The 13,808-nt window shown below is 45.0% G+C and overlaps 1 protein-coding gene across 8 annotated transcripts in view; it reads right to left on the reverse strand.

Annotated features, from left to right (window-relative positions):
- The window catches only part of LOC137383885 (sushi, von Willebrand factor type A, EGF and pentraxin domain-containing protein 1-like), a 202,214-nt gene that overhangs the window by 125,417 nt on the left and 62,989 nt on the right, over nucleotides 1-13,808 (reverse strand). For 6 of the 8 annotated variants that reach the window (XM_068057245.1, XM_068057249.1, XM_068057247.1 and 3 more), the window contains one exon: nucleotides 13,348-13,421. The exons of the other annotated variants lie outside the window; for them this stretch is intronic. In XM_068057245.1, the coding sequence (XP_067913346.1) occupies nucleotides 13,348-13,421 (74 nt within the window). The remainder of the gene's footprint in view (nucleotides 1-13,347; nucleotides 13,422-13,808) is intronic. 8 annotated transcript variants of the gene reach the window in all.

Raw genomic sequence — 13,808 nt, forward strand, 5'->3', positions numbered from 1 at the left:
TGCAAAATCTTAAGTAGTGGATTAAGAAGGAAGGGACTATCACTACATTGCAGGGAACCAAAGAAGGGAGGGGCTAATACACAAAATACCACACACTGAGGAAGATTTTCTCTCTGTATAACATGTACCAGAATTGTAAACCTCTTCTTTAAAAATGTATTCATGGTATTACGGCTGAAGAAGCAGGCTAACTTTGAGGATGCTGTGCATGTTGGTTTACTGTATATTCAAAAGCATTTTCATATTCTGGAAGCTAAGCATATAATCACGCAATAACTACAATGTCATAGTTTTACCTCATACTTAAATAATGCTTTCAACAAATTGGAAAATAAGTGTTATTGAGCCAAGTAAAATAATGTACAGGTTACGCTTGAAAATCACAAATACATGTATTAATTTAGTTCCTAGTTAACATAGTGGGTGCAGAGAGGAAATAAAAGAAATTACATAAGATCAAAACTGAGCAGCTGCTGAGGCACATGATTTCAGGCTCAGTGCAAAAATAACCACATTATTTCACAAGATTGACATCATCACTTACGAATCAAGGTGTCATGGATAGATCTGACAAGAGTAAAAGTTTTTAGAAAAATTGTTGGTTTGGTTACCTAGCTGCTTCATTAGCTCGGGAATTATTTATCGCCATGAAAATGAAAAACATGGATTCACATTTTAATTGGATAAAGAAAACTTCAAGCAACCCATGGGACATATTCCTTCTGCTGACCATCATAATTCTGACAACAATCACTGACTGAAAAGCTGAATGGAAAACTTTACAAAAATTAGATATTTCAGAACTTGACAAGATGATAGGATAACGGACAATGTTTAAACGTACAGGGGAAAAGTTGGGCCATTTTGTGCTGTTTTCCGAGTGGTAACTGCTGGCAAAAAGGACCAATTTTGCAGCACTCCACCGCAAGGATGCCTGACCCCATGTTGGATTGGGTGATTTTTCATGCGCCCCTGGAAGGTGCCGAAACAGGAGTTAGGTGCCTTGCATATATTAATGGTGGGTCTAACTCCTGTTTTAGGACCCATTCAAACGATTTGTCTGCCCTGAACGACACATGTGCCAGGCCTGCTCCATTCAGGATTACTTAGTCTACTTGGTCTTAAAGCAACTACTGGCAGCCACCATTAAAAAGATACTTTTTGATGGATATATTGAGTTTAATGCAGAGCCAGGAGGAATGTGACTACACTTGCGAGCGGTATATGGCAACACTCACTGCCCCTGCCCTTCTGGATGTACCTTAGAACCATTGCTGGCAAGTCAGCAGGACCAAATTAGATGGAATTAAAGTGCCAAACTGCCCCTGGAACATAGTAACAGGAGTAGGTTACTCAGTCCCTCATGCCTGCCATTGAATTAGATCATGGCTGATGTGTACCTCAACTCCATTTACCCACCTTTAAGAAAAGTGAAAAGAGAAAAGAAAGTTTTGCATACATATAGCGCCTTTCACAATCTCTGGATATCTCAGCCAAGGAAGTATTTTTGAAGTCTTGTAATGTGGGAAAAAACGGCAGCCAGTTTGTACACTGCAACTCACAAACAGCAATGTGGAAATGACCAGAAAATCTCTTTTTGTGATGTTGATTGAGGGTAAACATTAGCATCAAGAGTTGAGCTGTTCCAGGATGCGACTTCAAATGGAAGTTTTCTCACAGCCAGCTCAAAGTGACTTCCATACCATGCTGTTCCTCCTGGATCAGAGAAGCTCAGGTGAAACGGGCCTGAATCAGATGATCTCTGATGTTAATGGCATCCTGACGAGACTCTTCAGCCTCACACTGGGCCTGGCCCTCCCAGTGCAGCCGGGGCATATCTATGTTCTACTCCTTCAAAACCAACAGCATGTTGGCCAAGAGCATCTGAGCACTCCTCATTCTCTTCCTCCGATGAGCTATGTCTATCTAGCATTTCACCCTCTTGAACGTCCACAACTCTCTGGAGGGCCATGTCATGGAGAGCACGGCAGACCACCACAAAGCGCGAGACCCTTGCAGGAGCGTACTGCAGAATGCCACACAACCTGTACAGGCACTGGAACTGCATCTTCAGGAGCCTGATGGCCTGCTCAATGAGTTGTTCTAGTGAGCAGAAGGCTGTAGACGGTTGTAGCGCTTCTGTGTCAGGGTCGCATAAAGGGGCGAGTGGCCATCTCTCCAAGGGGTATCCCTCGTCTCCTAGAATCCATCCACATAGTTTGGGGGTGGGGGAGGTGGAATGAAGGGGGAGGTGGAATGAAGAGCTGTGGCACCCTGGAATGCCAGAGAATGAAGTTGTCATGCAACTGCCAAGGAAGCAAGTGCACATATGCACGAAGTAGACCAGCTGAACGTTGAGGGAGTGGAAGCTCTTCCTCTAGATGAATCTCGCTAGCCGGTCACTCAGCACCTTGCTGGCCACAATCGATGACTGCGTGCACCATGGGGAAACCAGCAATGGAGGTGAAATCCACTGCCCTTTGTTCTTGCAAGACACAATCTTTCAGGAATTGTATGTACTTCCCAACTTTTGCAAAGAGGGCATCAGTAACCTGCAAGATGCAGTGGTGTGCAGCCACGTATGTAATGCCATCAAGGTCCGCAGCTGATCCTTGGAAGGAGCACGAGGCAAAGTAGTTCAAGGCTACAATGACTTTGATGGTTTTGACCCATTGTTCTGATAAAAGGTCACAGACCTGAAACATTAACTCTGTTTCTCTCTCCACAGATGCTGCCAGACCTGGCTGAGTATTTCCAGGATTTTCTGTTTTTATTCCAGGAGTTTCATAGATGGAGGCTCAACATGGAAACGCAGCACCACGTTTCTCCAATGTGTGATGCTGTGAGCTGTAAGGGCCTGTAGGGAGACTCTGTTCTCCATGAATGGGAGGAAGAAGGCAGCGTCAGAAAACAAGGAAGTGTGGCTGGAAGTGATTGAGAAGGTGAGCAGCAGGAGTGATGCCTTGTTCTTGGATACACTGCCACATTGATCGGGGCAGGAAAGGTGCCTGGCATGGCACATTCAAGTATAAACTCCCTCACTCTGCCTTCCTCAGCACATCACTCCACAGACCAAAAACCTTGCAGGTGCACCCATCCCTTTTTGTTGAAGCACCTCACATCCACACCTTTGTCCAGAAGAGGGCACAGAACACCAGGGAGAGGCAGAGAACTGGAGGTGGCCGCCAATCATCTCCACCTTGACAGCTATGAAGGAGGAGGCAGTGCTGGAGATAAGCCAGGTGTCGACATGCCTGGCCATTGGAGATGAAGTGATGGGGGTCTCCCAGCTACCTGGTGACACAATTAAAACACCACTACACGCATTCATGTTGACTTGATGTTAGCAGCCACTGAAATATGATGATCTGCACAATGATGACTTAGAACACTCTCACCTTGTCAGTTCTAATTCACCTCTCATCTCCCACAGGTACTACAAGTATCCCTCAGGAGGTAGTGCAGGTGAAGGATTAGGACTCCTCAGAGGAAGTCACTCACTCTGAGGGTCCACCATCAGATGACTCGTGTGCATCCACTACCAGCTCAGGTACACACACCTCGCTAGGGCTGCTAAGGCAGATAGTTAGGTTGTTAGATGGTGAAGCACACATCACAAATGGGTAGGGTCAGGTGTTGGAGACAGAGAACAGTGGAGAACCCTGTTAAAGGGCAGAAGACCCTCGAAGCTCTGCTCAGCTGGACGCAGACGCTGAGCCTTGGGAGGTCATCAATGAAGAGGACTATTCTGGAGCAGCAGCAGAAAATGTGAGGTTCTGTCAGCCTTTGCAGAGGCACTGCGAGAGATTGGAGGAGTCCATGATGTCTCAAGCCTTCATGCTGATGTCGATGTCTGTGGAAAAAGCGGACATCTGCATGGAGTATGAGGCACTGAGTGCATGCTGGCCTTCGTCAATGGCCTGTACAGTCAGTCTGTCACCTAAACAGGATTGGTGAAAGCATAGCTTTCATTTAGCACCTCACTGAAGTGAAACAAAGTGCTCTGCAGCTCTTGGCTGGCAGGGAAGCCTGGTGACCATGAGAGGAAAGATGGAGAAGGAATATATGGAAGTGGGGGCTCTGACCCTTTGCCCCTCACCCCCAGTCAGAGCCCTGCCTCCTGAAAAAGATGGTCGAGCTTTCCCTTGAACAGGTGCAAGCGGAACAATCTTTTGCTTGGTCCTTAGGGGGTTCCAAAACCAACAGTATGTTGGCCAACAGCATCTGAGCACTCTGAGCAGGGAAATGAGCAGCATGCCTCCAGCTCGACGAAAGCCCCAGGGTTACCACCATGTAAGAGTAGTAGAAAAATGAAGATAAAGGATTTTTAGTTGCACAAGAGTATTCACTTTGTTGTTTAACACTGCTACATTGTCACATTTCTGCTGAATATTTACAAATCATAAATTTTATTTCAAAGCTCCATTTTCCTGTCCTCTCCGTTTTTGCCGACCATCTACCAATTGGCCTTCTGCCTTGTGAAGAATGGTATAACAAAGAGCAGAAGACGAGCAATGGATGTCTGTGAGAGGATGAATTGTTGCTTGTGGGACAGCTTTGTGTTGGAGGCTGGGGTGGAGGGGGCACAGTTGATTCAGAACTGGTGTGTCAGATGGTTGCACGACCTCAGATTAACTGGTGCACCTGAATGAGTCACTACTGGGCATCCGTGACAGCTACGTGAGTAGTTACAGGTGCTCTTGCCATATTAGGTTCCTCCTCTGAAGATGCAGAGAGCTCATCACCTTCTATCTCCTGGATCTTCAGTCCTCACTGCTGCGCAATGTTGTGCAAAGTGCAGACCACTACCATTCTAGAAACCCTTGCTGGTGCACATTAAAGGCATCCCCAGATCTATCCAGCCACCTGAATTGAGACTTCTGCGTTTCGATTGCTTTCTCAATTACAACTTTAGTACTCGTGTGGCTTCTGTTGTACCTTTCCTGGTGTCAGTGGTAGGGCTCCTCAGAGGGCTCAGCAACCTCAGAGGGTTGTATTTGTCTCCAAGCAGCCAACAGTTGACTCTGCTTAGAGGTGTGAATATCTGTGGGAGAATGGACTAGTGCAAAAGGAATGCATTATGGCAGCTTCCTGGATATCTTGCACAGGCATACATGATGATTATTAATGTTTTCAGACCAGTTAAACATTGATGGAGTGGAATCCCTACCTATGGTTGATCTGGAAGGCCCTTAATTTCATGTGTGTGCAATCTATAATTCCCTGGACCAGTGGGAATCCGGCCAGAGCAACAAATCTGAATGGCCTCTCATTATGATCAGCTTCATCAGTAATGAAGTGCATGTCAGTGCTGACCCTGGCAAACCTGGCATTGGTCACCTGTGAGATGCACTTGTGGGCAGTAGATTCTGAGATTTGGCAAATATCACCAGCAGATCCCTGGAAGGAGCCAGAGGCAAAGACATTAAGGGCTATAGTGACTTTGACTGACACATCACACTCTTATGTGCCCATGTGATATATTTGGAAGGAGGTCTTCTTCTAGAAGGCTGCAAATGTCAGCAACCACCAGATGGGAAAGTCTGTCCTCCTGAAGCACTGCTGCTCAGTCATGTCCAGGAAGCTAATTCTCTGCCTGTATACCATATGTTAGGGATACTGCCTGCTTCAAACTGGAGCTCTGTGCTTGTGCACATCTCCCCTGTTCTGCAGAGTGACAGTTGGTTGAGAAGGCGGCTGCTGCTCCTGCTGGTGCTGCTCCTCATATTCCTTATCTGAGATCCAAGGTAGAACTGCAGAAGGGCTCCCCAAGTTGCTGTGAAAGCTGACAGCTGGGAAGTGCAGATCAAAGGCAACAAACTCCAGGATAGCAGGAATGGCCTTTGAAGTATCGGAAATCAGCTTCAAAGCTGTGAAAGCACACACTCAGAACAAGTGCTCTGAGCAAAAGCCTTTCACTTACGCAAGGAAGCAAGTGTTAGATCTCAGTATTTAAAACCTTTGTTGCCTGTTAATTGCCCAGCCCCATCAATTCCTGCAGTCCTCTCGCCTTGTTTTTGCTGGCGAATTCCAAGAAGCCGGGAAACCCGCACACACACAGTTCAAGTCAGAATCCTCGGTTAAAACTGCAGTTAATGACCATCCAACATATTTAAATGGCAGACCCGCCTGTCCACAGGGGTTTCCCGAAGAGCACTGAAGAGTGCGCTCGGTTTAAAGGCGGAAGTCAGGGGGTTCCTACCGGCCTCCCAACATGCCATGTTTTAACCTGCCACCCACACCAGAGTCCCACCCACGTTGACAGGTTAAAATTCTCCCGAGATGTTCTTCCTTGAAAAGTAACATCTGGAAATAAGAGACAAATGAAAATAAGCCAAGTTTGAGGCTAACTTCTCACCACAAAGATCTGTATAAAGAACAAAGAACAAAGAACAAAGAAAATTACAGCACAGGAACAGGCCCTTCGGCCCTCCAAGCCTGCGCCGATCCAGATCCTCTCTCTAAACATGTCGCCTATTTTCTTAGGTTCTGTATCTCTTTTCTTCCTGCCCATTCATGTATCTGTCTAGATACATCTTAAAAGACTCCATCGTGCCCGCGTCTACCACCTCCGCTGGCAACGCGTTCCAGGTGCCCACCACCCTCTGCGTAAAGAACTTTCCACGCATATCCCCCCTAAACATTTCCCCTTTCACTTTGAACTCGTGTCCTCTAGTAATTGAAACCCCCACTCTGGGAAAAAGCCTCTTGCTGTCCACCCTGTCTATACCTCTCATGATTTTGTACACCTCAATCAGGTCCCCCCTCAACCTCCGTCTTTCTAATGAAAATAATCCTAATCTACTCAACCTCTCTTCATAGCTAGCGCCCTCCATACCAGGCAACATCCTGGTGAACCTCCTCTGCACCCTCTCCAAAGCATCCACATCCTTTTGATAATGTGGCGACCAGAACTGTACGCAGTATTCCAAATGTGGCCGAACCAAAGTCCTATACAACTGTAACATGACCTGCCAACTCTTGTACTCAATGCCCCGTCCGATGAAGGAAAGCATGCCGTATGCCTTCTTGACCACTCTATTTACCTGCGTTGCCACCTTCAGGGAACAGTGGACCTGAACACCCAAATCTCTCTGGACATCAATTTTCCCCAGGACTTTTCCATTTACTGTATAGTTCACTCTTGAATTGGATCTTCCAAAATGCATCACCTCGCATTTGCCCTGATTGAACTCCATCTGCCATTTCTCTGCCCAACTCTCCAGACTATCTATATTCTGCTGTATTCTCTGACAGTCCCCTTCACTATCTGCTACTCCACCAATCTTAGTGTCGTCTGCAAACTTGCTAATCAGTCCACCTATACTTTCCTCCAAATCATTTATGTATATCACAAACAACAGTGGTCCCAGCACGGATCCCTGTGGAACACCACTGGTCACACGTCTCCATTTTGAGAAACTCCCCTCTACTGCTACTCTCTGTCTCCTGTTGCCCAGCCAGTTCTTTATCCATCTAGCTAGTACACCTTGGACCCCATGCGCCTTCACTTTCTCCATCAGCCTGCCATGGGGAACCTTATCAAACGCCTTACTGAAGTCCATGTATATGACATCGACAGCCGTTCCCTCATCCATCAACTTTGTCACTTCCTCAAAGAATTCTATTAAGTTGGTAAGACATGACCTTCCCTGCACAAAACCATGTTGCCTATCACTGATGAGCCCATTTTCTTCCAAATGGGAATAGATCCTATCCCTCAGTATCTTCTCCAGCAGCTTCCCTACCACTGACGTCAGGCTCACCGGTCTATAATTACCTGGATTATCCCTGCTACCCTTCTTAAACAAGGGGACAACATTAGCAATTCTCCAGTCCTCCGGGACCTCACCCGTGTTTAAGGATGCTGCAAAGATATCTGTTAAGGCCCCAGCTATTTCCTCTCTCGCTTCCCTCAGTAACCTGGGATAGATCCCATCCGGACCTGGGGACTTGTCCACCTTAATGCCCTTTAGAATACCCAACACTTCCTCCCTCCTTATGCCGACTTGACCTAGAGTAATCAAACATCTGTTCCTAACCTCAACATCCGTCATGTCCCTCTCCTCGGTGAATACCGATGCAAAGTACTCGTTTAGAATCTCACCCATTTTCTCTGAGTCCAAGCATAACATTCCTCCTTTGTCCTTTAGTGGGCCAATCCTTTCTCTAGTTACCCTCTTTCTCCTTATATATGAATAAAAGGCTTTGGGATTTTCCTTAACCCTGTTTGCTAAAGATATTTCATGACCCCTTTTAGCCCTCTTAATTCCTCGTTTCAGATTGGTCCTACATTCCCGATATTCTTTCAAAGCTTCGTCTTTCATCAGCCGCCTACACCTTATGTATGCTTCCTTTTTCCTCTTAGCTAGTCTCACAATTTCACCTGTCATCCATGGTTCCCTAATCTTGCCATTTCTATCCCTCATTTTCACAGGAACATGTCTCTCCTGAACGCTAATCAACCTCTCTTTAAAAGCCTCCCACATATCACATGTGGATTTACCTTCAAACAGCTGCTCCCAATCTACATTTCCCAGCTCCTGCCGAATTTTGGTATAGTTGGCCTTCCCCCAATTTAGCACTCTTCCTTTAGGACCACTCTCGTCTTTGTCCATGAGTATTTTAAAGCTTATGGAATTGTGATCACTATTCCCAAAGTAGTCCCCTACTGAAACTTCAACAACCTGGCCGGGCTCATTCCCCAACACCAGGTCCAGTATGGCCCCTTCCCGAGTTGGACTATTTACATACTGCTCTAGAAAACCTTCCTGGATGCTCCTTACAAATTCTGCTCCATCTGGATCTCTAATACTAAGCGAATCCCAGTCAATGTTGGGAAAATTAAAATCTCCTATCACCACCACCCTGTTGCTCCTACATCTTTCCATAATCTGTTTACATATTTGTACCTCTATCTCACGCTCGCTGTTGGGAGGCCTGTAGTACAGCCCCAACATTGTTACCGCACCCTTCCTATTTCTGAGTTCTGTCCATATTGCCTCACTGCTCGATTCCTCCATAGTGCCCTCCTTCAGCACAGCTGTGATATCCTCTTTGACCAGTAATGCAACTCCTCCACCCCTTTTACCTCCCTCTCTATCCCGCCTGAAGCATCGATATCCTGGGATATTTAGTTGCCAATCATGCCCTTCCCTCAACCAAGTCTCAGTAATAGCAATAACATCATACTCCCAGGTACTAATCCAAGCCCTAAGTTCATCTGCCTTACCTACTACACTTCTTGCATTAAAACAAATGCACCTCAGACCACCAGTCCCTTTATATTCATCATCTGCTCCCTGCCTGCTCTTCCCCTTAGTCACACTGACTTCATTATCTAGTTCCTTACAGGCTTTTGTTACTACCTCCTTACTGTCAACTGACCTCAATTGGTTCCCATCCCCCTGCCACATTAGTTTAAACCCTCCCCAACAGCGTTAGCAAAAGCACCTCCAAGGACATTGGTTCCAGTCCGGCCCAGGTGTAGACCGTCCAATTTGTGATAGTCCCACCTCCCCCAGAACCGGTCCCAATGTCCCAAAAATCTGAACCCCTCCTTCCTGCACCATCTCTCAAGCCACGCATTCATCCTGACTATTCTTTCATTTTTACTCTATCACGTGGCACTGGTAGTAATCCTGAGATTACTACCTCTGAGGTCCTACTTTTTAACTTGGCTCCTAACTCCCTAAACTCTGCTTGTAGGACCTCATCCCGTTTTTTACCTATATCATTAGTGCCTATGTGCACAATGACAACTGGCTGTTCACCCTCCCCCTTTAGAATGTTCTGCAGCCGATCTGAGACATCCCTGACCCGTGCACCTGGGAGGCAACATACCATTCGGGAGCCTCGTTTTCGACCACAGAACCGCCTATCTACTCCCCTTACAATCGAATCCCCTACGACTATAGCCCTTCCACTCTTTTTCCCGCCCTTCTGAACAGCAGAGCCAGCCACGGTGCCATGGACCTGGCTACTGCTGCCTTCCCCTGGTGAGCCATCTCCCCCAACAGTATCCAAAACGGTATACTTGTTTTGGAGGGAGATGACCGCAGGGGACTCCTGCGCTGCCTTCCTGCTCTTTCTCTGCCTTTTGGTCACCCATTCCCTTTCTCCCTCAGCAATCCTAATCTGCGGTGTGACCAATTCACTAAACGTGCTATCCACGACCTCCTCAGCATCGCGCATGCTCCAAAGTGAGTCCATCCGCAGCTCGAGAGCCGTCATGCGGTCTAACAAGAGCTGCAGTTGGACACACTTCCTGCACGTGAAGGAGTCAGGGACATCAGCCGTGTCCCTGAGCTCCCACATTGAGCAAGAGGAGCATGACACGGGTCTGAGATCTCCTGCCATTTTTAATCTTAAGCTTAACTTAGTTAAATGAAAAAGGAATGAAAAGTTTTTACCAATCACAATAAACCAGAGAAATCGAAAAAGCCTTACCTTATAAACACCCCACCGAGTCCTTTTTTTTTGGTTAGAGGAGGAGGGCATCTTTAATGCCTGGTCCACAATACTTATCACTAGATAAAGTAGACTAAGGAATCTGTGATCTGTGGGTGCAGGCCTGATGTGTGGTGTTATTTTACATGATTGTGCCTTTCTTACATCATTCTCATGGGCAAATGCTAATCCCTCGGTCCTACTAAATCATCTATCCTTGCTTGAAGGACTAAGCAGAGGACATTTCAACAAGAAAGAAAAATTCCAAGGGCGGGACCCGCCATCCGTGGTTAACTAAAACAGTTAAAGATTGTATCAAACGTAAAGAAAAAGCCTATGATTGCGCAAAGATGGGAGGCAGGTCAGAAGATTGGACAAGTCCCCGGGTCCTGATGGACTTCATCTTAGAGTGTTAAAAGAAGTGGCTAGTGAGATAGTTGATGGGTCAGTTTTCATTTTCCAAAATTCCCTAGATTCAGGGAAAGTTCCATTAGATTGGAAAATAGCGAATGGAACTCCTTTATGCAAAAAGGGAGGGAGACAGAAAGCAGGAAACTCCAGGCTTAACATCTGTCTTAGCGAAATGTGAGAAGCTATTATTAAAGATGGTATAGTAGGGCACTAAGAAAAGTTCAAGACAATCAGGCAGAGTCAACATGGTTTTGTGAAAGGGAAATCATTTTTAATCAATTTACTGGAGTTCTTTGAGGGAGTTACATGTGCTGTGGATCATGGGGAACTGGTGGATGTATTGTACTTAGATTTCCAGAAGGCATTTGATAAGGTGACACATCAAAAGTTACTGCAGAAAATAAAAGCTCATGGTGTAGGGGATAACATATTGGCATGGATAGAAGATTGGCTAACTAACAGGTAACAGTGAGTAGGCATAAATGCAAGATGTAATGAGTGGTGTGCCACAGGGATCTGTGCTGGGGCCTCAACTTTTTACAATTTATATAAATGACTTAGATGAAGGGACCGAAGGTATGGTTGCTAAATTTGCTGATGACACAAAAATAGATAGGAAAATAACTTGTGAAGAGGACATTACGATATAGATAGGTTCAGTGAATGGGCAAAGACCTGGCAAATGGAGTATAATGTGGGAAGTGAGAAATTGTCCACTTTAGCAGGAATACAAAAGAAGCATATTATCTAAATGGTGAGAGATTGCAGAGCTCTGAGAAGCAGCGGGATCTGGGTGTCCCAGTGCATGAATCATAAAAGGTTAGTATGCAGGTACAGCACATAATTAGGAAAGCTAATGGAATGTTATCGTTTATCGCGAGGGGAATTGATTACAAAAGTAGGGAGGTTATGCTTCAGCTATACAGGGCATTGGTGAGACCACTGGAGCACTGTGTACAGTACTGGTCTCCTTTTTAAGGAAGGATATAAATGTGTTGGAGGCAGTTCAGAGAAGGTTTACTAGATTAACACCTGGAATGGGCAGGCTGTCTTACGAGGAATGATTGGACAAGCGAGGCTTGTATCTGCTGGAATTTAGAAGAGTAAGAGGTGACTTGATTGAAACATAGAAGATCCTGAGGGGTCTTGACAGGGTGGATGTGGAAAGGATGTTTCCCCTTGTGGGAGAATCTAGAACTAGGGGTCACTGTTTAAAAATAAGGAGTCACCTATTTAAGACAGAGTTGAGGAGAAATTTTTTCTCTCAGAGGATCGTGAGTCTTTGGAATTTTCTTCCTCAAAAGGTGGTGGAAGCAGAGTCTTTGAATATTTTTAAGGCAGAGGTAGATAGATTCTTGATAAGCAAGGGGGTGAAAGGTTATCGGGGGGAGGTGGAAATGTGGAGTAATCAGTTCAGCCATGAACTTAATGAGTGGTGGAGCAGGCTTGAAGGGTTGAGTGGCCTACTCCTACTCCTAATTCATAAGTTCATATGTAAGCAGTCTTTTGATAACTCAACCAAATCATGAACAATCAAAGCTTTGTCTGGCAATGGATTTTAGTTACTCCATGTATCTTATGCCTTCAGAGCTCTCGCTCTGGCCTTTGAAAGTGATAAAGCATTACATTAGATCTTGTTTCAATACCATGAATTTCTGCCCTCAAAGACAAACCAGCAGTCAAATACAAATTGAAATAATCACACAACATTGTTTAAAATGGATTCTCTTTCAACAAACCAACAAAGCTTGCAACACTGATGGAATAAAATGGGTACAAGCATTGCCAACATCATTTCCAACCTCCCTTTACTTTCCTAAGTCATTCAATGTCCTGTCACCTCCCAAATTAGTGTCCAACTTTCCCACAATTCCATGCTTGAATCCTTCCAATCAGGTTTCCACCTGCCACAGCACAGAAATGGTTCTTATCTAAGTCACAAATGACATCCTATGTAACTGCGACCATGGTGCACTATCAATTCTCATCCTTCTCAACCTATCTGTACCAGAAGGATAGATCCTAATATCTCCTTTGGTTCAATGTCAATTTTTATCCAATCACACCATGGGACGTCTTATTACATTAAAGATGCGACATAAATGTAAGCTATTGCATTTGGGAATTTTATCTCATTACATTTAGGAGTTAGGGAGAAAAATAAACTCAAGGAACCTTCCTCTTATAATTTTAAATAGGCAGAGTGAACCCATGACACAACAGATTATGGGTGGTCCATGGAAGCTGCCAGATGTTTTATCTGAATTTTTTCCCCTATGCTATGTATTATGTTCTGAATTAAGCACATTCAATCAAAACATGGACAATTTTTTCTGCCACATCTAAAAATTTGAACTCTAACCTGAGACATCAAAATACTGTAGGAAAAGATGACATAGTAAGCCAACACTCTACCTTTAAAGTGGCTAATTATTTGACATAGAAAAGCAATTCAAAGATTTTACAATATATGGAAGCCTAACTTACATTTGCATGTTGGCACCTGGCCATCCCAACCATCAGCTGTGCACACACGATGGTCCCTACCAACCAACCTGTATCTAAAAAAACAAAAAAGAAACCATAGAAATCCAAAGTAACAATCACCTATTATCAACTAGTGAGCTGAGAATTGAATAGAATAGTGAACAGCTTGCTGAACAAGAGACAAAGTGAAGAGTGATGGTGGAAATCATCAACACAGTAGTTTTGTAAAATAAAAAGGCAAATAAGGAATTAGACTGCCTTAACATAGGGATCGACCATAAATCAAATAAGGTTGTATTTTTGCTATACAAAGTACTGATCAGACCCCAGAAGGAGTAGCGTATGTAATTCTGGTCAGCTAGTCTTAAGATGTATATTGGTGCATCTTGGCTCAAGTAGCCAGTTCTTTCCTTGACTATGCATGTAACAACTTGCAATGCTTAGCCCTGATTTTGGATGAA

This window comes from Heterodontus francisci, chromosome 25 (assembly GCF_036365525.1).
Source record: "Heterodontus francisci isolate sHetFra1 chromosome 25, sHetFra1.hap1, whole genome shotgun sequence".
Classification (NCBI taxonomy): domain Eukaryota; kingdom Metazoa; phylum Chordata; class Chondrichthyes; order Heterodontiformes; family Heterodontidae; genus Heterodontus; species Heterodontus francisci.